This window comes from Polypterus senegalus, chromosome 12 (genome assembly GCF_016835505.1).
Source record: "Polypterus senegalus isolate Bchr_013 chromosome 12, ASM1683550v1, whole genome shotgun sequence".
Classification (NCBI taxonomy): Eukaryota; Metazoa; Chordata; class Cladistia; order Polypteriformes; family Polypteridae; genus Polypterus; species Polypterus senegalus.
This window is the reverse complement of record NC_053165.1, coordinates 72,143,917-72,167,323: the sequence shown is the minus strand read 5'-3', so window position 1 is coordinate 72,167,323 and position 23,407 is coordinate 72,143,917. Positions and strand designations below refer to the sequence as shown.

The window sequence follows — 23,407 nt, the reverse complement described above, 5'->3', positions numbered from 1 at the left end:
AAGCAGAGCCCGAGTGACACGAAGAGAAGAAACCTGCAGGGCCGCAGCGCCATCTGCTGGACACTTGCTGCTCTGCACGAGACTGAAGGTCAGTGCGGCGCGGCTCTTTTCTTTCTTTTTGTCTTTGGTATGTGAAGCCCCCGTGCCCCCCATGCCAAGTCCAGGTTTATTGTCATGTGCCAAACAGCACACAAAATGATCCTGCCTGGTGCCGTGGACATCAAGTGACTCAGCTGGGTCAGATATGATACAGGAAATTAAAAATGTACAGAAGCTCAAGAGATGGAAAAAATATACATAAATATTACAATAATGGACTGCATGTGACATCAGAGCACTTGGAACAATGCAAAGAATGAAATGAGGAGGACCTTCAACCGCAACTGAAATGCTTTTATTCTTTCAAATCCTGAGTGCTGGCCGTGCCTTCCTTTGGTTTACCCTCACAGTAAGCAGCGTTCCTAGGCCTGCTCTGGACCTCATGGTGGTCTTGTTTAGGCCTTCCTTCCAATGGTGTGCTCTCACGAGTACTCGTCCTGCCCATTTCAGGTGCCTTGGTTTTGTTGCAGAGATGGCCAAGTGACCCCGAGCTTTGGGTGGCCCCGGGAGTGTAGAGACCCATGTGATGTGAAGCCTTTGTGCTCAAGGATGTGTGGACCGGACACCCTGCATGGTGATCCACAATGACGGTTTGATTCCTCTTTTCTTCTTTCTGTCACCCTTTCCTCAAACGCAACTCTCCACTTGTGTCCTCATTTTGGCATTTCTTACGCTTTTGAGTTCAGGGATGGCGCACGAGCTCCCCCTACTGTCCTCACCATTAGTAAGCCCATAGCACTGCACAGATTTGCTAGGCAGAGAAATACTATAGTTCGGAAAGGCACTATATAATAAATAGATTTGAAAGGGCACTATATAATAGAGAAAAATCAGACAGCTAAGGTACTATATAATAAATAGATATGAAAGGCACTATATATAGGAAAGAAAGAGAAAAAACAGTATACAATAAATAAGGCACCATATAATTTTTTCTATAGATGATGCAGATAAAAACAGACAGACAAGGCAGTATATTAATAAATAAAAATAAACAGATAAGGCACTATATAATATGTAAAAACTCTTTTTGATCCTGAAGGAAAAGGCAAGGGTTACTTCGGCAGACAAACAAGGCACAGGTATAAATATAACAAGAGTTCTAATAATCTTGGGTGTGCTAACAAGGTTTGCATATCCAACTTTCAAGAATTTAAGTGCAAGAATTTATTACATGTACTGTCAATTTTCTTTTTTAAATAATCTTTTTCTGCTCATCATCAGATTAAGAATTAAATCTAATACTGTGAATATACAAGTCCCCATCCATTTTCTCAACCTGCTTATCCACGACAGGGTCACAGGGCAGCTGGAGCCGATCTCAGCAGTCAGCAGGTGCCAGGCAGGAGCCACAGCTGAGAGGGTGCCAGTCCACTGCAGAGTGATCACACACACATACACACACCAATGCCAGTTCACCTAACCTGCGTATCTTTGGATGGTGAGAGGCTCCAGCAGGAATCCCACGTGCACACAAGCAGAACATGCAAGCTCCACACTGTGATCCGTGAAGTCTTTATTGTGAGGCAGCAGCGCTTCCCCTCCCCTGTACCTCATTTGGGCGCCTGCGCAGACGGGTGACCTAAACGTGCACCTCAGGATGAGTGCTCCGTTCGGGTGACACTCTATTTGAACGTGGACGGGACACAGCCAGTCGCCCTCACCTGCCCAGGTCCTTACAGTTGGAGGTCCGTGTTTGTGTGCTGACCCGGAGTCGTCTTTTCGTTATTACCCCCCACTTCAGCCTCGACTTAACGTTTCCCTCAGGGATTTTGCCAACAGGTTTCACAAACGGAAGTGAACTCCCGGTAAGCGGAGCTGGGATGAATTTCGTTAGGTGGCCAGAAAGTAGAAAAATCGATCCACTCAAACCAGTAAGTACATGGAAAGAAAACGCGTTCTGTGATGAGACTCCGGGACAGAGCCTGTCACTCTATTAGGCAACACGGGCTGAGGGCTCCATATAGGCTGCGAGCGGGACTGGTTTAGGCTGCGGGTGAATTCCTTATAAAAAACATCGTCAACGTTTACCTGCACGTGTCTGTCTGCTGCCATCGCTCTGTTTGGATTATCTGAAGATAAAATTTAGAACAGACCTGGCAGAAAGTTCATACTACGGCTGAAAGCGTTAGAACAGGCGGCATCTATCGACAAAAGACGTTAACCAATCGGATGTCGGGGCGCGTCAAGTCGCGCACCTTGAATCCCCGCCCCAAAAAGTCGACTCCACCCACTTGGAGCTCCAGGGAGAAGCATCTTCGCTACAGCGATACATTATTGGACACCGGTGGAGTCACGCGGCAGTTAAAGAACCGTCAAGCGCGTGCCGTGGCGTCACTTCCGGACCGGCTGACAGTGGTAAGTATTGAGGGTTGGGCAGCCGGGTCAGTTCGTCTTCTCGAGTCCGCCGGTGCTGCGTGCAGTCACCTGGCCGCTTGTCGGTGTCATCGCGCGCGTGTGTGCCGGTATCGGGTCCTAGCACTCGGGCTGTCACCCGCCGGATTTCCTTGTTCATGACATCCTGTTGATTTCTGCAGCTTCGTTAATGGCGATCGAGCATTTTTCAGCAAGAGTTGTACTTGCCGTACTGATAGATGAGTGACAGCGGGGTGCTTGTCATCCTGTGGTTTACAGCTTCGGTCATATCAGATAAATGCGACACCGAAAAGTGGCTGTCGACGTGACACAGCATCGGCTTGGGGTGTCGGATGTTCCACCTTGGCGGAAGGGTGACAGCGACATTTTGAAGTCGTAAAAAAGCGGGGAGCGCTGCACAGTGGGGTGGGCGGTGCTCCTAGAGCAGAACGGCTTTTACGGGTGCACACAGTTCAAAATAAACACCTTTTGAACCAAACTGGCATCGCTGTGTACCCCTTTTAACACATTGGTAGGTTCCGCAAGTGAGCCGTAGAAAGGCAGTGGGAGGCCTGCCAGTTTCAGCATTCCGGGGGGCTCGGCTCGAGCAGGTAACCCACGGGTGGATCTGTTGAGTTATCTCTTGCCATTTTTTTTTGGCTGAGAGATCTTTGAAGGGGCAGCACATTAAATGAACTGCATGTTTTAGGTTCTCCTCAAAGTCCAGTCAGAAATACTGGGGGCTCCTCAGAAACCCTGGGGACCGCATGACAGGCAGCCGAATTGGCATCTGTAGCCCCGCAAAAGTTCTGGGTGGGTTTACTGAGCACCAGCTTGGTGCATGTGTGTCACTTAAATACATGCACTTCAGTCAGCCCATCCTGCATATCAAATTAGGAGTGTCGCCATTGGGGAACCATTTACGTATTTAGCTCTGTAACGGATTCCATGAATAGACGAGTACAGATCAGTGAAATCTCAGTAGGTTTAAAAGGACTCCGACTGCGGACAGTCCAGTTTTCTTGAAATCTCCGTATCCTGCCCACGACACATTCAAGATTCCCGTTTTGTTCTATTGTTAGGTTGGTTTTGAAATCCCATAGAACGGATTTCATATGCCAAGGCGGCACCCCAGGATGAAATGGCTGTCTGTCGAGGCTCGGTTCTATTTGTATATTATATAGTGCCTTTCATGTCTCATCTCCTGTATCTGGAAGCCGTTTGCTGTCCTGCACCTCATATTTCAGCCCACTGGGTGGCGCTGTGCGTTTGTTTTATCGGGTCTTCATTGTCTGGCGTGCAGAGAAGGGTGGAGTCTTGTTATTACCCCTGTCAGGCAGGATGAAAGAATTCATTTGTTGGTAAATTCAAAGCAAACAAGTGTGCAGGTGGGCTTGAATTTCACTTTGGCGCTCTATCTCTGTTGCTAAACCTTAACACTGATGTCCGCTTTACTGCTCCTATTTTTGTACTGTCTTACCCTGTTTTAAATAATTGCACAGTCATGGTGGTTTATTAGCACATAGGCTTGTTTACATCAAGTAGAATTGTCAGTTTTGAATCCTTACCGGCCCCCGCTTACAGCTTTACAGTTAATTCAAAAACTTCATTATGGTTTATTATTCTAGCAATTGCTTTACGCTAACAGACAATGCGATGAATAGAATCGGATAAAAGCAAAGCCTGAAGTCGCTGAGGCTGCAGCGTGCCGGCTTGTAATTGCCGTGCTTTGCCACAGGAGGTCAGTGTATCACACACTGTCGTACACAGTCTGCATTGTACTGATTAGAAAAGGAGTATTAATATAAAAATACCAGTAATGGCGGAGTGAATCCAGTTGACTTGAGCATTCCTAGTTTTCAGACTCTTTCTCTGTACGTTTAGCATTTGTTTGCTCAGTGGTTGATGCGCTTGCTTCTTCCTCAGCAGCTCTTCTTTGCTCCACCCTAGCGGCCCGCTTCTTCTCTTATGTCGTCGGCATCTTTTTGCATTAAAACTGATTAAGTCAGGGTTTGTGTTTTAATTACTTAAGTACATTTTCTTTAATTTTTCACTTAAGCTGGCACTTAAGTCTTCAATCTGCCTCAAGAATAACTTAAGATATAAAGAGATAGGGGAAGTGATGGTGAAGGTGGTAGGAATGAGAACGGTGCCAGTATGCATATGCCACCCTGCTGCTGTGATTTGATTCTACAATAAAATAAAAAGAGGAATAAAAATGATCACCCCGAAAGCGGATAGTAGATGTCACGTAGTATATGTGTATCAAATTTTAAGTCAATAGGTGAAACGGTTTGCAAGATATTTAAAATCCTGTACACCCAAGGTAGCATATTATATAAGAAGATGAATATTTACATAACATTCAAATATTAAATATATGTAAATAATATTGAAATATTTAAAATGAAAAATATTAAAATATTTAGATTATTTCTGTCATTGTAAACGTGATGCATTGGTACGTGTATTTAATGTGCTAAAAGCTACCTTTACATATATATATATATATATATATATATATATATATATATATATATATATATATATATATAGTGATGGATGGCCGGGACGCCCCTTCACCACATCTGCCAGGTGAACAAGGGTGGGAAGCCCAGTATCTCCCCCTGGACGCCAGATGACGGCCTCCCTGGGTTGCAGCGGTGCCTCAGACTCCCCCATGGCTTCATGGGAGTTGGAGTTCTGTGCAACCCTGTTGGGTTCCACAGGCGCTGCCAGGGTGTGCTGCAGCAGGAGCGGCTGGCCCCTTTTGGGCACTGGTTTCGCCACACCCAGAAGTGCAGCCAGATATCGGCAATCAACCACCTGGAACACTTCCGGGTACCCAATAAAAGGGAGATAGCGACTACCACTCAGTGGCCACAGTTGGGAGGTGGAGGACAAAGCTTGCTGAGGAGGAGTGGTGGTGAGAGAAGAAGGTGACCGTACTGTGGTTTGGGACTGTGTTGTGGCTGGAGGGATTACGGGCAAGACGTGCCCTCCAGCTGAAGAAAAATAAATATTTTATTTTACCTGCGCCTCCCATGTGAATCCGTGTCGGGTCGGGCGTTACATAGTGTCTTTCTTACAATACGTATGTATGTGTGTGTGTGTATATATATATATATATATATATATATATATATATATATATATATATATATATATATAAAATACACACACACACACATATATATACACGTATTTTATATATATACTCAGCAAAAAAAGAAACGTCCCTTTTTCAGGACTGTGTATTTCAACAATAATGTTTTAAAAATCCAAATAACTTTACAGATCTTCATTGTAAAGGGTTTAAACAATGTTTTCCATGCATGTTCAATTAACCATAATCAATTAATTAACATGCACCTGTGGAATGGTCGTTAAGACCTTAACAGCTTACAGAAAGTAGGCATTTAAGGTCACAGTTCTAAAAACGCAGGACACTAAAGAGACTTGTCTACCGACTGTGAAAGATGCCCAGGGTCCCTGCTTATCTGCGTGAACGTGCATTAGGCATGCTGCAGGGAGGCAGGAGGACTGCTGATGTGGCATGGGCAATAAATTGCCATGTCCGCACTGTAAGACGCCTAAGACAGCGCTACAGGGAGACAGGAAGGACAGCTGATCATCCTCGCAGTGGAAGACCACGTGTAACAACACCTGCACAGGATCGGTACATCCGAATATCACACCTGCGTGACGGGTACAGGTTGGCCACAACAACTGCCCGAGTCACACTAGGAACACACAATCCCTCCATCAGTGCTCAGACTGTCCGCAATAGGCCGAGAGAGGCTGGACTGAGGGCTTGTAGGCCTGTTGTAAGGCAGGTCCTTACCAGACATCACCAGCAGCAACAACGCCGCCTATGGGCACAAACCCACCTTCGCTGGACCAGACAGGAGTGGCAAAAAGTGCTCTTCACTTTTAATGGACGGATTTGTGTTTATCGTCGAAGGAATGAGCGTTACACCGAGGCCTGTACCCTGGAGTGGGATCGATTTGGATCGATGGCTAGGGCCATTCCCCCCAGAAATGTCCAGAAACTTGCAGGTGTCTTGGTGGAAGAGTGGGGTAACATCTCACAGCAAGAAGTGACAAATCTGGTCCAGTCCATGAGGAGGAGATGCACTGCAGTACTTCAAGCAGCTGGTGGCCACACCAGATACTGACTGGTACTTTTGATTTTGAGCCTCCCTTCATTCAGGGACACATTGTGAAACATTTTTAGTTTATGTCTTATGGTGTTGACTCTTTTAGTGTTCATACAAATATTTACACATTAAGTTTACTGAAAGTAAAAACAGTTGAAAGTCAGAGGACGTTTCTTTTTTTGCTGAGTATATATATGTGTGTGTGTGTGTGTGTATATATATATATATATACACAAATTCTTTTTGTTGCCAACAGATGGCAGCACCTGCCGCCAGTTGTCAGCCAAACAGCGGGTGCGATGTGTTCGCCTTTTCTCAATAACGGGCAATGTTTCAGAGGTGCATTGCATTAAAAGTTGCATAATTAGATCTGGACCACCCCTGATATATAATATATAATATAAAAAGTGTTACCCGTTTGTCTTGTGAGACCCGCAGATAAGGTCCTTGCTATAGGGTGCGGGATGTGGCGGAGGCGGCCATCAAGTGGTTGTATTTGTGGGCACAGAACAGAAAATTGTGAGAGGCGTGTGGTGCAGCAGTGAAGTGTGAGGCCGAGTGACGGCAGGTCTGTGAGCCCCTTGGAGGTCCAGGGCTGCACACAAACACACATTGAGTGGATCAAGACATGTGAACCCGAGCCATCGAACCCCCAATTTGTGGAGACTGGGGTGTGCAGTTGTTCCCAGTAAGTGGATTAGTCCCGGCCCTTTGTACTCCCTACCAGGGGCTACTACTGATTGGATGGCCCAGTTGGGTCCTCGGTCTGCAGATCAAATGATGGAGTGAGTTTGACTATTGATGAAGTGAATGTCGTGTCTGTAGGTAAACCTGTGCAAGGATCATTGGCGGCCCTCGAGGGGCGAGAAGGGTATGTGGGTGCGCCTGCCCAGCCCTGTCTCCCCTTACCAGTCCTCACCTTCAACCAGCATCCCATTTTTGCTTTGGCAGAAGAGTGAAAGATTTAGATTCGTCCACAATTTCGATCTCTGGTTTTTAACGGATCTCGACGTTTCAGGGTCCCCTGATGCCAAAAATATCGATACATCAGTGACGGGTGTGTGTCAGAGTTTCTCGAGGACGGCCTTGAACTAAGAGAGCTGGATGGAAAAATCCTAAACTCGATAACTTAGGCTTGTTATGAGATGACAATGTGCTTATCAGTGTTTGAGCGAAATCGTACAAGGGATAGAAGCATTTGAGGAATCCTCAAATACTGGAATTCTGTAATTAATTGTGAATTCTCGGTGGTGCAGTGGTGGCACTGCTGGGTTCGCTTCCCGGGTCCTCCTTGCTTGGAGTTTGCATGTTCTCCCCGTATCTGTGTGGGTTTCCTCCCACAATCCAAAGAACATGTAGGTTAGGTGCATTGGCGATCCTAAATTGGCCCTTGTGTGTGTGTGTGCCCTGTGGTGGGCTGGCACCTTGCCCAGTGTTTGTTCCTGCCTTGTGCCCTGTGTTGGCTGGGATTAGCTCTAGCAGACCCACGTGACTGTGTAGTTAGGATATAGCAGGTTGGATAATGGATGGATGGTCACAGGACACGTATCAAGCCATAATCCTTTTCTCCGATATTTCTTAATAAAAAGTTATATGGCGTTAGGAAGAAAGAAATTTCTGGAGCGACTAATAGTGGGTTGGACAATAACTGACCGGCTAACTGACCAGCTTACCGACTGACTGGCTGAGCGACTGACCGATTGACTGACTGACTTGTGTGGGTTTTTCAAAGCGACTCTCCTTCCTGATTCACTGAAGTTGAGTGCTGCATGTAATGGCTGTCAGTCCTCAGTTGAGATGATTGTCCAGTTTCTTTAGCGTTGTCTTATCATCGTCAGCCCCAATAACTTTAGCTGCAGGTTTAGTAATCTCATGGGGATTTAAAAAAGTTTGGTTTGTCAGATGACTTAACCGGCAATGGAACTGAAAGTGATGCCAGACTGGATCATAAAGCACAGCAGGAGGTCCTTGTCTACTTGAAATTGTCTGAGTTTATGGGAATGAGCGCTGATTGCGTTGACGGACTATTTTTATGTATTTGTATTCCAGTTGTTATCTGGGTCAGTTCCTACGTATTTTTTTGTTTCTACGTTCTCTGCTAGAACAACAGGTTTCTGTCTCTTAAAAACTAAATGACATGTGCGGTGAGATCGTCCTTACTGCTCCACTTTACCATCCAGTCCACTTGGTGTTGGTCCTCCGCAGGTCTGCGTCCACTGAGCGTACCTGATACTGGAGCGGCGGTCATCGCTCACTTGTGTGCGGAGTGAATAGTGATGGTGGTGAGGCACACAGCCCTGTGGATTTAACGTGTTTGAATGAAAGACTTTTGATAAAGCGTCCCATACTTTGGCTGTCCGAACGATTTAAAAATCCGTAATGTGACAAATGGAATGAACATTCATACAAATCGGTTTGTCAAAGAGTGTGTGAGGCCTGATGGTGCTGAACGCTGAGAAAACCTCCAGAAATAGAGTTCAGACATAAGGACCGGGCTGAACAACAAAAGTGAAGATTTGATGTAAGACAACAAGCGGAGCATCGCACACAAAGCACATGGGTGGTTATCTTGGACAGACTTTGCTGTAGATAACCCAGAGGATGATTGGGCATCCCGTCCAGGATGGAGGCAAATTCATTACCCAGCCAGGGTGCCATAACAGTAGGACGGAATAAGTGGGGGCAATACCCGGCTGGGACACCTTATGATTCCCATCCTGATTGGGATGCCCAAAGACGTCAGGAACCAGCAGGGCAGCAATTCATCGCCCACCATTCAAGGTGGTAGGGACCCAGTCTGCATGGAAGTTGTCCGGAAGTGCAGCCTTACAAATGGTGCTGCTTGGGATTTCTGGCCTTTCTTATAACCCGGAAGTCCATCCAACTGGCCACATAACATCACTGGAAGTGCTGCTGGGTTCATCTTAAAAGGAGCCCACTTCCATAGCTTGGAGAGTCGGAGTCGGGAGAAAGTTGGCAACACTCTACTGGAGGGCAGGAGGAGGCGGGTTCATTGGTTTATCGTGTTTGTAATTGTATTTGTGGCTTGTTATTTGAAGGAGACCTGGAGAGGTGCATGGGAAAGGAATAAAAATCTATTAGATTATTTCTAATTAATCTATTCAAATGTATTTTTCTTTCGTCTGCTCCTGTTAGTGGCCGCCACAGCAGATCCTCTTCTTCCATCTCTTCCTGTCCTCGTTATCCTGCTCTGTCACACCCACCACCTCCGCACATCCATAAACCTCCTCTTAGGCCTTCCTCTTCTCCTCTTGACTATCTGCTCTATCCTTGGTACCCATTGCTCTTTATCCCCAGCATCTCTCCCCTGCACATGTCCAAACCAACACCATCTCGCCTCTTTATCTATTATTATTAAATCTATTATTAAAAACTCTAATGTGTGGTGTATTGCTGGGTCTTTGGTTTCGGGCTCTTTGGCACCCCCTCATGGTTACACAGTCATTTCCTTGCAATAGAGATGAGTGCCACTGGTGTGTCGTCTTTCTGACAACTCGGCCTGGACACCTTCGAGACGGGCGTTGTGCTGGACTGTATCCACAGCTTGGGCATAACACCATAGGCCTGTTAAAATGCTGGAGGGCGAGAGCTGATTCATGCAGGACTGACCTGATCTGCCGTCTGGCCCCGCCGCCCTATTTGTTTTAACCTGTCATGAGCCTTTCTTCACGTCGGTTAAACTGAGCCCCGTCCTGATGTTTTCATAAAGCGTCGCCATTACTTCTGGGTGTTTGAGGGTTCATTTGCCAAGCGCTCGTGGACTTTGTCACTCTTTTCCGCCCCGGTCCTGTGATTGTTTTTAGGCTTTTCCACACCTGCTTTGGGTTGTTCTCATTAAACCCCCTCTTGATCCCCCGTATTTTTCATTTGGTTTGTTTAACCTGTTAATGTTTTGCCGTACAGATTTGTTTTTCTTATTTTCTTGTTTTTCCAGTTGTGATGCTTTAACCTCTGTAGGGACCCTTGGCCTTTGCTGTTGGGTACACCTTGATGACCACAGACCAACAGAACTTCATAAACTCGCCAACAGTGCAAGTGGCCTCATTCAGTGACGGTGAGGATGTCGGTTCAGGACAAGCCTTCTTGCAGCTCCTCTCCGCTGTCCTTGTGCCAGTTTTGTGTTTTACGTATGGCTAGTTCTTCTTGTTTCAGTTTCTGTTTGTACTTCGGTAGTCTGTGAATAACGACAGAGTGGTCAGACGCACTCGGGGCTGCTCTGTGATACGATATTTAGGCGCCGGGGACATTTCCATCGCACTTGTCCAGAGTTTTGGCCCCTCTAGTATTAATACAAGTGTGAAAAAGCCAGGAGAGCAGTTTGAAGGGTCGTTTCAGCATGCGGCGCTATGCACGGTCACAAAGATTTGATTAAACTCTCATAGTAGACAGTAGACCAGGCCAAGGGGTTGCCCACGTAACACTGGACCGTGTGTCTGACTGGGAGGTTACCAACTGGGATCCCGAGCTGTTTCATTGTGTGGTGGGTGCGGCAACGCGCTCCCCGACATGACTTGTAGACATTATGGGCGAAGTCTGACGCTGAGTAGTTTGATTTCCGACGTGCAGATGCGCTTTCTTACGGTTCTAACTGTAGGGTGACCAGGAGACAACCTCCTCAATAGTGTGGAGCTCTGGAGTCCATTGGTTCCTTAGCTCGTTTCACCCCATTCTTCACTCCGCGTACATTCCCGTTGTCTGATCCTTTTATTTTTTCAGTTTTACTTCCACAGGAGAATGTGGGTGGAGCAGCGCCGGATCCATGTTAACCAGTCCCAGCTGCTCTGCAGAGATGGCTGTGGGTATTACGGGAATCCCGCCTGGCAAGGCTACTGCTCCAAGTGCTGGCGTGAGAGGAAGGCCAAGCAGCCGGCCTCAAGGTAAGGGCTGTCACAGATCAACGTGGCCATTTCTAGCCCAACTGGATGGAGCCGGTTGCGGTGGTGGTACAGTTTATTTCTTTTTCTGTATTTCCTGCCCAGGCCTCGCACTAATGCAGAAGTGGAGAATATTGTGTCTCTGTCTGGAGTCAAGAGAGAAAACAAGGCGAAGATCGTGAGAGGACTCTTCAGCAGTACCAAGATGGCGCCAAAGCAGGGAAATGGCACAGCACACGGTTTGTGCAATCCTTAGGTATTGTGAATGATGACGCTAACCCACACAGACCTCCGAGCAGGCGTCCGAGGACAAGACACTCAAAACATTGGAAAAACATCAGTCCACAATCGAAACGAGAGTATCCCGGGCAAGGTGCCACCTGTGAGTAGAGGCTGGGCAGGCGGCCTGATCACCTCCCTCAAGATGATGTCCAGAGAGACAGATGGCTTGTGCATCCGCCATGTTAATTAGAATTAGTCCAGTAAACCGCTGAGCAACGTTGCTCAAAAGTTTTAATGATGCGACCCACTTTCTGATGTATTCAGCATCTTCGTGACCCCATTGTTGGTGGGACGGGGGAATCAAAGACGATCGGCAAAGCAGTTCGGTTTGTAGGTGAATTCAGTGCGTCAGAGTTGGTAGCGGACACACATGGTGTGGAAACCCACCGTGACTCTCTGCCGTTATAAAGAGTAGGAACTCGCCATTGTAAAGACACAGAGAAAGTGTTTGGGGGCACTTTGTTGACCAACCCCTGTATGTTACATGCACGTAAGGCGTGAAAAAAAAGTGTTAATGTGCAAAAAAAGAGAAATCAACATATTTCTAAGTCAGACTCCACAAGATGGCGTTGTTTTAACTTCACAGCCATTCTTGGAGAAAGAGGTGGGTCTTCGTGGTCGGACCCCTGAAGTGACATCAGAAGTGTCAGAGGGGAGAAAAGGGAGCACATTATTGTACAGCGCCACCTGATGTCTCAACAGAGAATTACAATCACTTAAGACACCATCCACCGGCAACCATAGAGCTCCACACCAGCCTGGTGTTCCACCTTGACCTCTCTAACCCGACCGTCCCCTCATGTCAGCTCGTATCTTATTTCATTTGCATTTCAGAAGGGCTGCGTCTCCCATATTCCAAGTCAAAGCTACGTAGCCCACGCTGCATTTAGAAAGTGCAGACCCCCTTCACGTTTTGTTAGGTTGCAGTTTTGTGCTCAAATCATTTCAGTTTGTTTCTTCACTTCGTCAAGCAGCACTCGGTACCCCTAGGATGACAAAGTGAGGACAGGAGTTGGGGAATTCCTGCCAAACTGAAACATTATGTTGACCCGAGAGTTCGGACCCCTCACCTTTAGCGGTCATCCCGGCCTTGAGTCTTCTTGGATCCGACCCGACGAGATGTTCAAGTGAGTTCAAGTCCGGTCTCTGGCAGGGCCACTCAAGGACGTTCAGGGAGTCGTTCCTAATCCACTCTTTTTGTGTCCTTTGTGGAAGGTCTGACAGGAGGTTTTCATTAAGGGTATCTCTGTACCTTGCTCCATTTAGTTTTGCCTGGACCCTGTCTTGTCACCCAGTCCCTAATGCTGCCACCATCATGGTCCACCGTTGGAATGGTATAGCACAGGTGATGAACGGTGTCTGGTTTCCTTCAGACATGGCACTGATTTTGGTTTCATCAGAGCAGAGAATCTTGTTCCTCACAGTCTGAGAGTCGTTTTGTTGCCTTTTTGTAAACTCCAGATGGGCTTCCATGTTTCTTTGTCTAAAGAGATGCTTTTCTCTGGTAACTCTTCATAAAGCTCCGATTAGTGGGGTAGTGCAGTAATGGTTGTCCTTGTGTGAGTTCCTCCCATCTTCACATGGGTTCTGTGGAGCTCAGAGTGACCATCAGGCCACCTCTCTTCCCAAGGCCTCTAAATGTAGGAATAGTCGTGGTTGTGTTAAATGTCTTCTGGCTCTTGGGAACCTTCCCTGATGTGTTCCTCAACAGAGTCCCATCTCCACACACTCTCCTCTCCTCTTAACTTCATGGCTTGGTGTGCTCTCTCCTATAGACCGATGTGACCACGTCAATCAACTGAATTGGCCAGAGGTGGACTCCCAACAAGGTGTCGAAACATCTCAACTCTGACAAAGAATGGACTGGGGTGCAAATTGAGCCAAAGCAAAGGGTCTGATTACTTGTTGTGGACATGATAGTTCAGTTTTGTTCTTTTTAATAAATTTACGAAACTTCCCTATTCTGGGGAACTGAGTGTTGCTTGATGAGGGAAACAATGAATTGAAGTGATGTAAGGACAAGGCTCCAACATCGCAAAATGAGAAAAGTGAAGGTGGGCTGAAGAATTTCAGAAGGCGCTATATGTCGGGCAAGTCTATGTGTTAGTTGGAGAAATAGGAGAAGAGTCGCCCTACTAATCCACAAGAATCGCAGAGATGCACCAACGCTCGATTCTGTTTGTTGTGACTCCTAAATCTCCTCTTTCTTGTCCACATCACATTTTTTTTTCCCGTTATTTTCTCTTAGCTGTAGATCCTAAATCTGGCGACGCCGACCCACCTAAAGCTTCCTCTCCCAAGTTGCCGGCCGATTTCACGGAGTTCCTGAAGTTTCTACGCAAGCCGTCGGCCCAGAACTTCCATCAGCACTGCATGACTTTCCTGAAGATGCTGGAAACTCGCAGGGTAAGAAGTCCAGTGGAGGAGGACCGTCTGTCTGTTGACTCACGCTCATTCATTCCTGCTTTCCTTTGTTTTGATCTATGGTTGCCATTGATTTGATATTTAATTATCCCTTTTTTGTGCAAAATAAATGACATGGAGTGGGAGAGAAGTTGCAAAAAGGCTACAAATTGATTAGGTAATTTCCTCCTCTTCACTGGATTAACGTTGCCCCCAAAACCTTCCTCCTTCTCTTTCACTGGCCTTGGACATCCTTTGAGCTGAGACCCCTTCTTTGCATCTCATTCAGCACCACCTTCAGCGACGGCTTCTGTGTTATCCCCACTACGTCCATCTTGCTGTGTCTCTTCACCCCTCTGCCATCTCCTCCACGCCGAGTCTTCCTCTGTGACACTCCGCAAATCCACCCGATCATTCTCATCTCTGCTCATCCTTTACCAGCACTGTCTCACTCCCGTGCCGCTCCTCACAAATCGTTCATAAACGTTTCCTTTCTATGCCAGAGTGGCTCCTTTTAGACGTCAGAATGGTGGACCACTTCCGGAAATTCTCCGATGCATCTCTCGTCCTCACCGTCACTGGTCTGCACTCAGAAACATTTAACAGCCTCCTCAGCGTTGTTTACCCCCAGAAGAATGTTCCAAAAACGCTGAGTTTCTTAAAGTGTTGTGTGTAACAAAAGCGTAGAAATACTAAAACATGAATGGAGTAGGAAAGGCCTGTCTGGTGTCCACAGCTATGATGATGAACGTTTGGTCCATCATGTGACATGTCTTACAGCCTGACGTCACAATCGGGACAGTAGACACGTGTGACTTTAAATGCTTCTCTTACTTGAACATGACAAGGTAGAATGTTGTTGCCTGATCCTCACGGTCGACGTGTCTCTGGTGTTCTTGTAGGCAACCACAGCACCAGGCTTTATGACTTCCACATTTCCCCTGACACAAACACTGACAAGTTGCCGCTCGGGTGTTAATGTCTTTTCTTGTCCTTCTTGCTTGATCGCAATCATTGTGCCTTTTTTTTTGTCATGCGGCGACTTGCACCACCGTGAAGCTTCACAGGTCCGAACTCGCTGGTGGTCCTGTCTGTACGTCAGCTTCAACATCTCATGGCCAATTCACAACATCGTCGCTGTGGTTTGATTCACTTGATGGTTCAGTTTGAGTCACTCAGTCAGTCCTGGCTTTGCAGCTTCTCATTTCCACACCATTCTGTTTTGGTTGAAGGCCCCGCCCTACTCATGAATATTGATGAGTGGCAAAAAAAAAACACATAGAAATATTCAGGACAGTATAATGTTTCATCCGCTAGATGGCAGCAGAACACTGCCGTGGGAGTTAGTGGGGCTTTACAGTGTAAACTGTGTCACTCATTCAGTTTACTGTTAGTGATTGATTAATTGATTGGCTGTTATCTGTCCTGTCGTCTGTATCCTTCTTTTTTACTCTCAGCGGCCACTTTATTAGGTACACCTGGCTAGAAGCCGGTTGGACCCCCTTATGTCTTCAGAACTGCTGTAATTCTTTGTGGTATCGATTCAGGAAAGTGCTGGAAACATTCCTCAGGGGTTTTGCTCCATATTGACATGATAGCATCACATAGTTGCTCCAGATTGCCGCATATCCATGAAGCAAATCTCCCGTTCCACCGCATCCCAAAGGTGCTCTACTGGACCGAGATCTGGTGACTGTGGAGGCCATTTGAGTCTAGAGAACTCATTGACATGTTCAAGAAACCAGTTTGAGATGATCTGAGCTTTGTGAAATGGCACGTTATCCTGTTGGAAGGAGCCATCGGAAGGTCACAATCGGGACAGTAGACACATGTGACTTGACCACCAATGACTTGACGCTCTAATTCCTTATTACTCTGTTTTAGGACATCACAATACAGAAGCAGGCAGAAATGGTGCAGGATTTCTACCAGAGTACTGCAAGCCACTTCCAGAGTAAGTACGTGAAGCCGAGTGGTTGCCTTGACCGTCACCTCATAGTAGTGTGGGCCACGAGGGTCCTCACTACTACGTTTTCCTGTAAAAAATGCACGAGTCTCCTTTTCCGCCTTTCATTCACACAACCCTAGCACTTTTACCCTTGAAAATGGAGACGTTGGTATTTCAGTGCAACACACTGCCAGACCAAAGTTAAAATCCGAGACACAACAGAGTAGTTTAAGCCGATGTCACATTATGTGACTTCTAGTCAGGGGGAACATCACACTTGGCCAACTGCAGTTGCTGATTTCGTCACCAGACCATGCCAGTTTACACAACTGAAGATCACTGGGCACGTCAAACTTGGCAATTGGGTTCATCACCCATTTTTCTGACAGCCAATAAGGAACGTGCTGCCGAGTGGAGCCAGTGTTGTATGTAAGGTTAACTGGTACGGGCAAGTTGGGCCACAGTCTCGACCCCTTTTTCATTCTGTCGTGGTAAGTAAAACATGAGACATCAGACAGACGACCGTCTCTTCTGTTTGTTGTTCCCCGTCGCTGCAGTACATGCATTGTGTGTTCATTGCTTGTTAGCACTCATACACACATACAGCTCGCCTCTACAACTAAAGGCCAAAGCAAACTGGTTTGATCTTGTTGGAGCAACTAGTGTTTGGGCACGAGTGGCCTTCACTGGGGTGTGCTGCCAACTCACTAAGATTACGTCCATGAAATCGTCTGATGTGACGTGGCCTTTAGTGTGGTTGCCCTTGTAAGGCTATGCCACATTGGACACTGTGGTCAGTAACGATTAACTGTAGATTTTAGCAGCCATTGTGCTGCTTGTCAAGTGCTGGGGGTGCAAACCCAAGTGAGAAACGCGACAAGACACGACTACGATGTGTGACACTTTTCTGGACACCTTTAGGTCAGTGGATCAACCCTCACTCTGCCCTCTGCTCTCCTTGATTTGTGTTACTTCTTCCCAGATTACTCCGATAAGCAGAGACACCAAATGATGGAACACATTGAGAAGCTGCTGATGACCCAATTGTACAAGTTTGTCTTCTGCCCAGACTGCTCCGACGACGAGCAGAAGGATCTTTTTCTCCAGAAGAAGATAAGGTGAGTCTGGCCTTCCTCTCCCTTAAGCATTCATTCTGGATTTCGGCCTGTGCTCATCACACTCGGATGTTTTCATGACTGCTGTTACAGCTTTAGACAAGATAAGGACGAGAACAGGCCATTCAGCCCAACAAAGCTCGCCAGTCCTATCCACTTATTTCTTCCAAAAAACCATGAAGTGGAGTTCTGAAAGTCCCTAACGTCTTATTATTTACCACACTACTTGGTAGCTTATTCCAAGTGTCTATCGTTCTTTGTGTAAAGAAAAACTTCCTAATGTTTGTGTGAAATTTACTCTTAAGTTTCCAGCTGTGTCCCCTTGTTCTTGATGAACTCATTTTAAAGTCACTGTCTTGACCCACTGGACTCATTCCCTTCATCATTTTAAACACTTCAGTCAGGTCTCCTCTTAATCTTCTTTTGCTTAAACTGTAAAGGCTCAGTTCTTTTAATCTTTCCTCATCACTCAACCCCTGTAGCCCCCCGTAATCAGGCTAGTCGCTCTTCTCTGGACCTTCTCTAGTGCTGTTATGTCCTTTTTGTAGTCTGGAGACCAAAACTGCACACAGGACTCCAGATGAGCCTCACCAGTGTGTTATAAAGCTTGAGCAGCACCTCCTGTGACTTGTACTACACACATCAAGGCGCTATATAACCTGACAGTCTGTTAGCCTTCTTAATGGCTTCTGAACACTGTCTGGAAGTTGATAGCTTTGACTACAATATGCTGGTATAGCGGCTTAAGCCTCATTGTGACTGCCATGGCAGAAGTCTTCTTTGCTTTCTCTTTAAAATTGTCATCCTTTTTAGTCATTCTGGTATTTGTACAGACTACAGGGTCTTAAATTGGTTTGAACCCTAACTGGCAGGTAGGAAATTCTTTGTTAGTTATGGTAATTATACTTTAAAGACCCCTGATATTCTATATGATGTTCCACAAGACTCTATCCTGGTCCGCTGCTCTTTTCGATTTAGATGCTTCTGTTAGGTCTGATTATCTCGGGTCATAACGTGAGCTACCATAGCTAATACTGATGACACACAACTGTACTTATCAATCGCGCCTGACGACCCCGACTCTTGATTCACTGACACAATGTCTTACTTGTGTTTCTGACTGGATGAGCAGTAATTTTCTCTAACTAAATAAAGAGAAAACCGTTTCCAGCTGTGTTCTCGATGAACTCCTCATTTTAAAGTCACCATCTCGATCCACTGCACTAATGCCCTTCATCATTTTAAACACTTCAGTCAGGCCTCCTCTTTATCTCCATTTGCTTAAGCTGTGAAGGGTTCGGCTCCTTTAATCTTGGAAGGACTCCGCTACGTGAAACCGTGGAAATCGCTTCCTACATTTAGTTTCCTCATGTACAAAACTTTGGGCCCCCTTGTTAGTGTGAATAGTCAAGTGAGCAGAAGATAAGCTGATCGCCAAAAGACGTAAAGTTCAAGAGGACACGTTTCTTGAATATTTTAAACAAGGCTACATTTTTATTTCCGTCACTCACTGGTACAAGATACCAAAAAGGGCCTGAAGCAAAAGTTTGGGCTTCGGACCTGATCGATACTTTGTAAGACCCCCTTTGGCGAGCATCACAACGCTAAGAGTCTTTCATTCCCTTACAAAAGGCTTCGAATTCTGTGAGATTCTTGGGCCATCTTGCTTGTGCTGCTCTCTCTCTCTTCTGAGGTCCCTCCACAGATTTCCAATGATGTTTAGGTCGGAGGACTATGAAGGCCTCATGAAGTGCTCCATTGTAGATTTGGAGGTGGTGGTATATGTGTGTGTCGGTTCCAGACTTGCACAAGAAATGAGCTTCACTGTGGTGGAGACGGGCCTTTTCAAACGGGATCTGCAACTTGAGCACTCCAAACACACAGTAAGCTAGCTGTGACACTGACGCCAATGTCATCTTGCATCAGGTCCCAGATGGCCTTCCTTGGAGAGAAGACAGAATGCGAGCACAAGGTCAGGTCACCGGCCGGTATGAAACATCAGGGAGCCTGCTCACTTGCGGTTGACCCGGCAGCGGACAACCAACTCCAGCCTGTTTCAACAGAGTTTTTAGCGCACAGCACAGTTGAGGGGTCCCGGGGTCTCACTTCAGATCATTATGTTCTTGTAGGACCCATCCTCGTTTTAACTCGCTTGCAGAATTTGCTGATGTTTGTTTCAATCCGTTCTTCTCTCTCCCGATGATGAGTTCCCTGTGCCACTGACTGCCACACAAACCCAACGCCTGCTCAGTCCACCACCAGGCTTAATAGTTGGTGACACGATCCTTTCCTGGAATTCGGCCCCTTCTTTTAGCTTTGCACTCTGTAACCAAAAGGGTCTGTTTTGACCTCATCAGTCCACAGGACTTGTTTCCAGAATGCATCAGGCTTGTTTAGATGTCCACTGAATTTTGGGGTGAGGACACAGGAAACGTTTTCTTCTGCCAACTCGTAGAATGAAGGTCATATTTTGTTCAGATGTCGCTGCACAGTACGACAGCAGACCACCACTCCAGGGTCTGCTTAATCTTCCTGAACGGCACTTTTTATTTGCCTTTCTGGCAATCTAACCAGCAGTTCTGTCAGAAAGTGTTGATCTTCCAGACCTCGGCTTGACCTCCATCACTCCTGTGAACTGCCATCACGAGCGGAGGAAACAGCCACCTGAAAACGCTTTGCTATCGTCTTGGAGGCATTTCCTGCTTGGTGAGCCTCAATTTATTTTGTTTTTTTTTTTTTTTATTTATTAATTTTAGTACAATCAATACATATCAATTTATTTTCTTATTCCCAAGTGCGAGGCAGCTGCTTAGAGGAGCCTGAGGATTTCTATATGGTGGTCCAGATCTAATTATGCAATTTTCATTACGCTATAGCTTATTAAGTTTATTACATAGAAAATCACCCGGACAATCGAGAAGAGTGCGAACTGACGACATGAAGAATTGTCTTCGCGCCGAACTGGAATTGTCCCCACATAAATCAAAGTCATTCAGACGATCAGAGTCTGCATAATTAGATCTGGACCACCCTGTAGAGCTGTGCACTCGACATCATTGGACTGTGATGGGCTAATGAAGGGCTGAGACCACCTTGGTAAACGGTATGTGAGACCTCCAGTATCTTGGGGTGCCCACCGTATAATTGTACAAAACAAGAGCAATACGCTAATCCTGCAGGAAACGCTGAAAAGAAACGTGTCCTTTTGAACTTTCTGTCTTTCGCCGATCAGTGCACAAACAAGATGGCCCAAGAATGTCACAGAATTCAAAGCCTTTTGTAAGGGAATGAAAGACTCTTAGCGTCGTGTTAAGTTGTGATGCTCGCCAATGGGGGTCTTACAAAGTATTGATCGGGTCGGAGGCCCAAACCTTTTGCTTCAGGCCCTTGTTTGGTATCTTATACCTCAAAGTGATGGAAATTAAAATGTAGCCTTGTTTAAAATATTCAAGAAACGTGTCATCTTGAACTTCACGTCTTTTGGTGATCGGCTTATCTTCTGCTCACTTAACTATTCACACTAACAGTGATGGTTTAACCAATGGGGGCCCACTCTTTTGCATGCCACTGTAATTAATATTATAATTATATATTAATTGCTTTATGTAAAATACAACCGTAAATGAATGGAACTTATTAAGCGACACGTCTCCTAGGCCGAGACCTGCAGCACACCCGCTGTTCAGGATCAGATGCAGGCGATTCTGTGCCACAATTCAGATCAGGGGTCTCCAACTCCAGTCCTGGGGTCCGCAAAGGCTGCAGGTTTTCATTCTCACCCTTTTTCCTAATCAGTTTTCACTGCCAATTTTCCCTTCATTTTCATAGCCCTGTTCTTACAGATTCAGTCCTCTCCATTGATTCTTTTCTTCATAAAAATGGCAGCTGCACAGAAATGAGACGTGAAACGAGCCGACAGATGGCCTGCTAAATTGAAACGTCAAACTCCAGCCAGTGTAACTTCAACCAGTTTCTTAATGAGAAGCCAATCCTTGCTGTTCATTAAAGCCGTTACTTGTTGCTGCTCTCGTTCTGCCACAGCAGGCTGCTGATTTTCTGTTTTTTTTAAGACCACCGTCACGATGTTTTGGTGACCTGAGCAGACTGACATGACCGAGACCTTCACTTTTCTTTATTTTCAGCTTAGCTGGCTTGTTTTGTGTCTCATTATTGTATGGCTGAGGGTCAGAATCATGTCAATTAAAACGAAGGTAAAACAAGTTAATCAGCAGCAAAAATGGCTCACTAATTAAGAAGAGGGTTAGAATAAAAACCTGCGGCCCACCAGAACCAGAGCTGGAGACCCCCTGATTTAGATGATCAACACCTTCTGTTAGTCTGTGCATTAAAAAAAAACAAAAGGGAAAAATCATTTGGTATTTATTTAATTTGGGACAAGTGAGGATAAAACTGGACTTCGCTTGGAACAGCAGCTCCAGAGGTTGATGGCGGTGGTCTCCACTATCATCTTGGGTCTCCTGTGGCTGGTGGTTTTCATTCCAGTTCTTTTGTGGTGAGAAATGCCCAACAACCAGAAAGCCAGCCAGTCCCTGAACATGCTGTTGAGCTAGGTGGCTGTTTGATAAGCAGTTACACGGGTGGTCCCAGGGTTGGTTAGGATTAGTTTGGTTAAGGTTAAAACAGACAGGGAAGAATCCCACCCTTCGGCACCTGCCCTGTATGCGTCAGATTGTCCTTCAAGGTTGAATGCATGTCTTGCTCGGGCCCTGATGTTGAATTAAACAGGTTTATAACATGAAAGAGGGTACTGCCAATACACTCACCCATCTTAGTCACCGAGATTTTCCAAAGTAACATCCAATCAAAATTTGTAGGTCCGTGAATCCTAAAGAATTATTTTGGTCACATTTGGATTCATTAAGTCGGCTGCAGACCTCCATGATTCTAGTAGCTCTGCCCGACAGTCAATCAGATTGCAGGTTTGTGCCACTTGGTTTGCTTGCCTCGAGTCAGATGACCCTAATCTTAACCACAGTGTAACCAGATAATATAACGTAAAGTGACAACTTCCGCAGCAGGGTTGGAGCAAAGAGGTCAGCGGTTCGAGTCGATCGAGTTCAATGGACCATTGTCACTTCTGGAGGACCAAACACTGCTGGCCCGATCTGACTGACACTTCATATGGAGATGAGATGGGCCACAGGTGGTGACTTTGTACAGCTTGTCACCAAGTGTCACTTTACCCAAAGATAACGAACCTCCCTCCTCCCACTCCATTTCATATACTGTATTGAGGCTTCTTCTCTTGATTTGGACACATTTCATCACATCATATGGGGTGGTCTTCTTGTAGCTCTACAGCGCTACGAAGAACACTTGGTGCCACACATATCCTCATTGCACACCAAAGAGAATGTTCAATCCATATTCTCATTGTGCTTACAATAAAACATTTGACTACGATACAAAACTTCTCCAAATATTGGCAGCTGCTAAGATCATTGAAAAAATGTACCATAACATTTCAACACCAAGAATACAATTAAAGACCTTTTCCTGTGGGAGATCAGCGATGTTTGTCAGCCCCTTTTGTCTTCAGCAAGTGCAGATTTAGATGCTTTCACTTTCGGTCAAGTGGGAATTTAATGGCAGGGATGCAGGAAATGCAGCTGCAGTGTCACATTGTGGTGAATGGCGATGACACAAGCGTGTTTGGATAGCGGAGGGCAGTTGTAAGGGTCACATCCTCTGTATGGTGGTCACTGTGCTAAGAGGTCCAACTTTCACGACAATTACATCACATCTCCATGTCGGCTCAATCAAGGCTACCAGAGAGTTTCTTCCAGGTGGAAGGTCTCAATAACTTTGAAGGGTGGTCCTAAATCCCACCCCACTCCATTTCAGTGTGAGCGTACAAATAAAGTTCTCATGCCATGGTAGCTTCCATCCACACACCCATCTGTCACAATTTAGAGATGGTGGCACCTCCACAGTTAGAGGAGATTTCTTTGGTATCACAAATCTTCTTTCTGATAATTTGGGTGCAAGTCCATCCCCCCTCCACTTCGAGCTCCCAGGATAATGTTTTGGGTTTTCAGGTGCTAAAGAATCATTGGAATGGTGTCAGCTGTTGCTACAAAGTCATGTCAAAGGGCATCTTCCACAATTTCAAGATGGCATCATAACCTC

The 23,407-nt window shown here is 46.0% G+C and overlaps 1 protein-coding gene across 3 annotated transcripts in view; it reads left to right on the top strand.

Annotated features, from left to right (window-relative positions):
* Positions 1-23,407, top strand: part of LOC120540997 (rab5 GDP/GTP exchange factor-like) — a 66,124-nt gene that overhangs the window by 35,214 nt on the left and 7,503 nt on the right. The window contains exons 1-6 of one of the 3 annotated variants that reach the window (XM_039772221.1): positions 2,257-2,457; positions 11,352-11,512; positions 11,615-11,748; positions 14,040-14,197; positions 16,079-16,148; positions 17,125-17,260. In XM_039772221.1, the coding sequence (XP_039628155.1) occupies positions 2,272-2,457; positions 11,352-11,512; positions 11,615-11,748; positions 14,040-14,197; positions 16,079-16,148; positions 17,125-17,260 (845 nt within the window). In that variant the 5' untranslated portion in view covers positions 2,257-2,271. Of the gene's footprint in view, positions 1-2,256; positions 2,458-11,351; positions 11,513-11,614; positions 11,749-14,039; positions 14,198-16,078; positions 16,149-17,124; positions 17,261-23,407 lie in introns of those variants that run through there. The other 2 variants (XM_039772223.1, XM_039772222.1) reach the window with 2 other exon arrangements.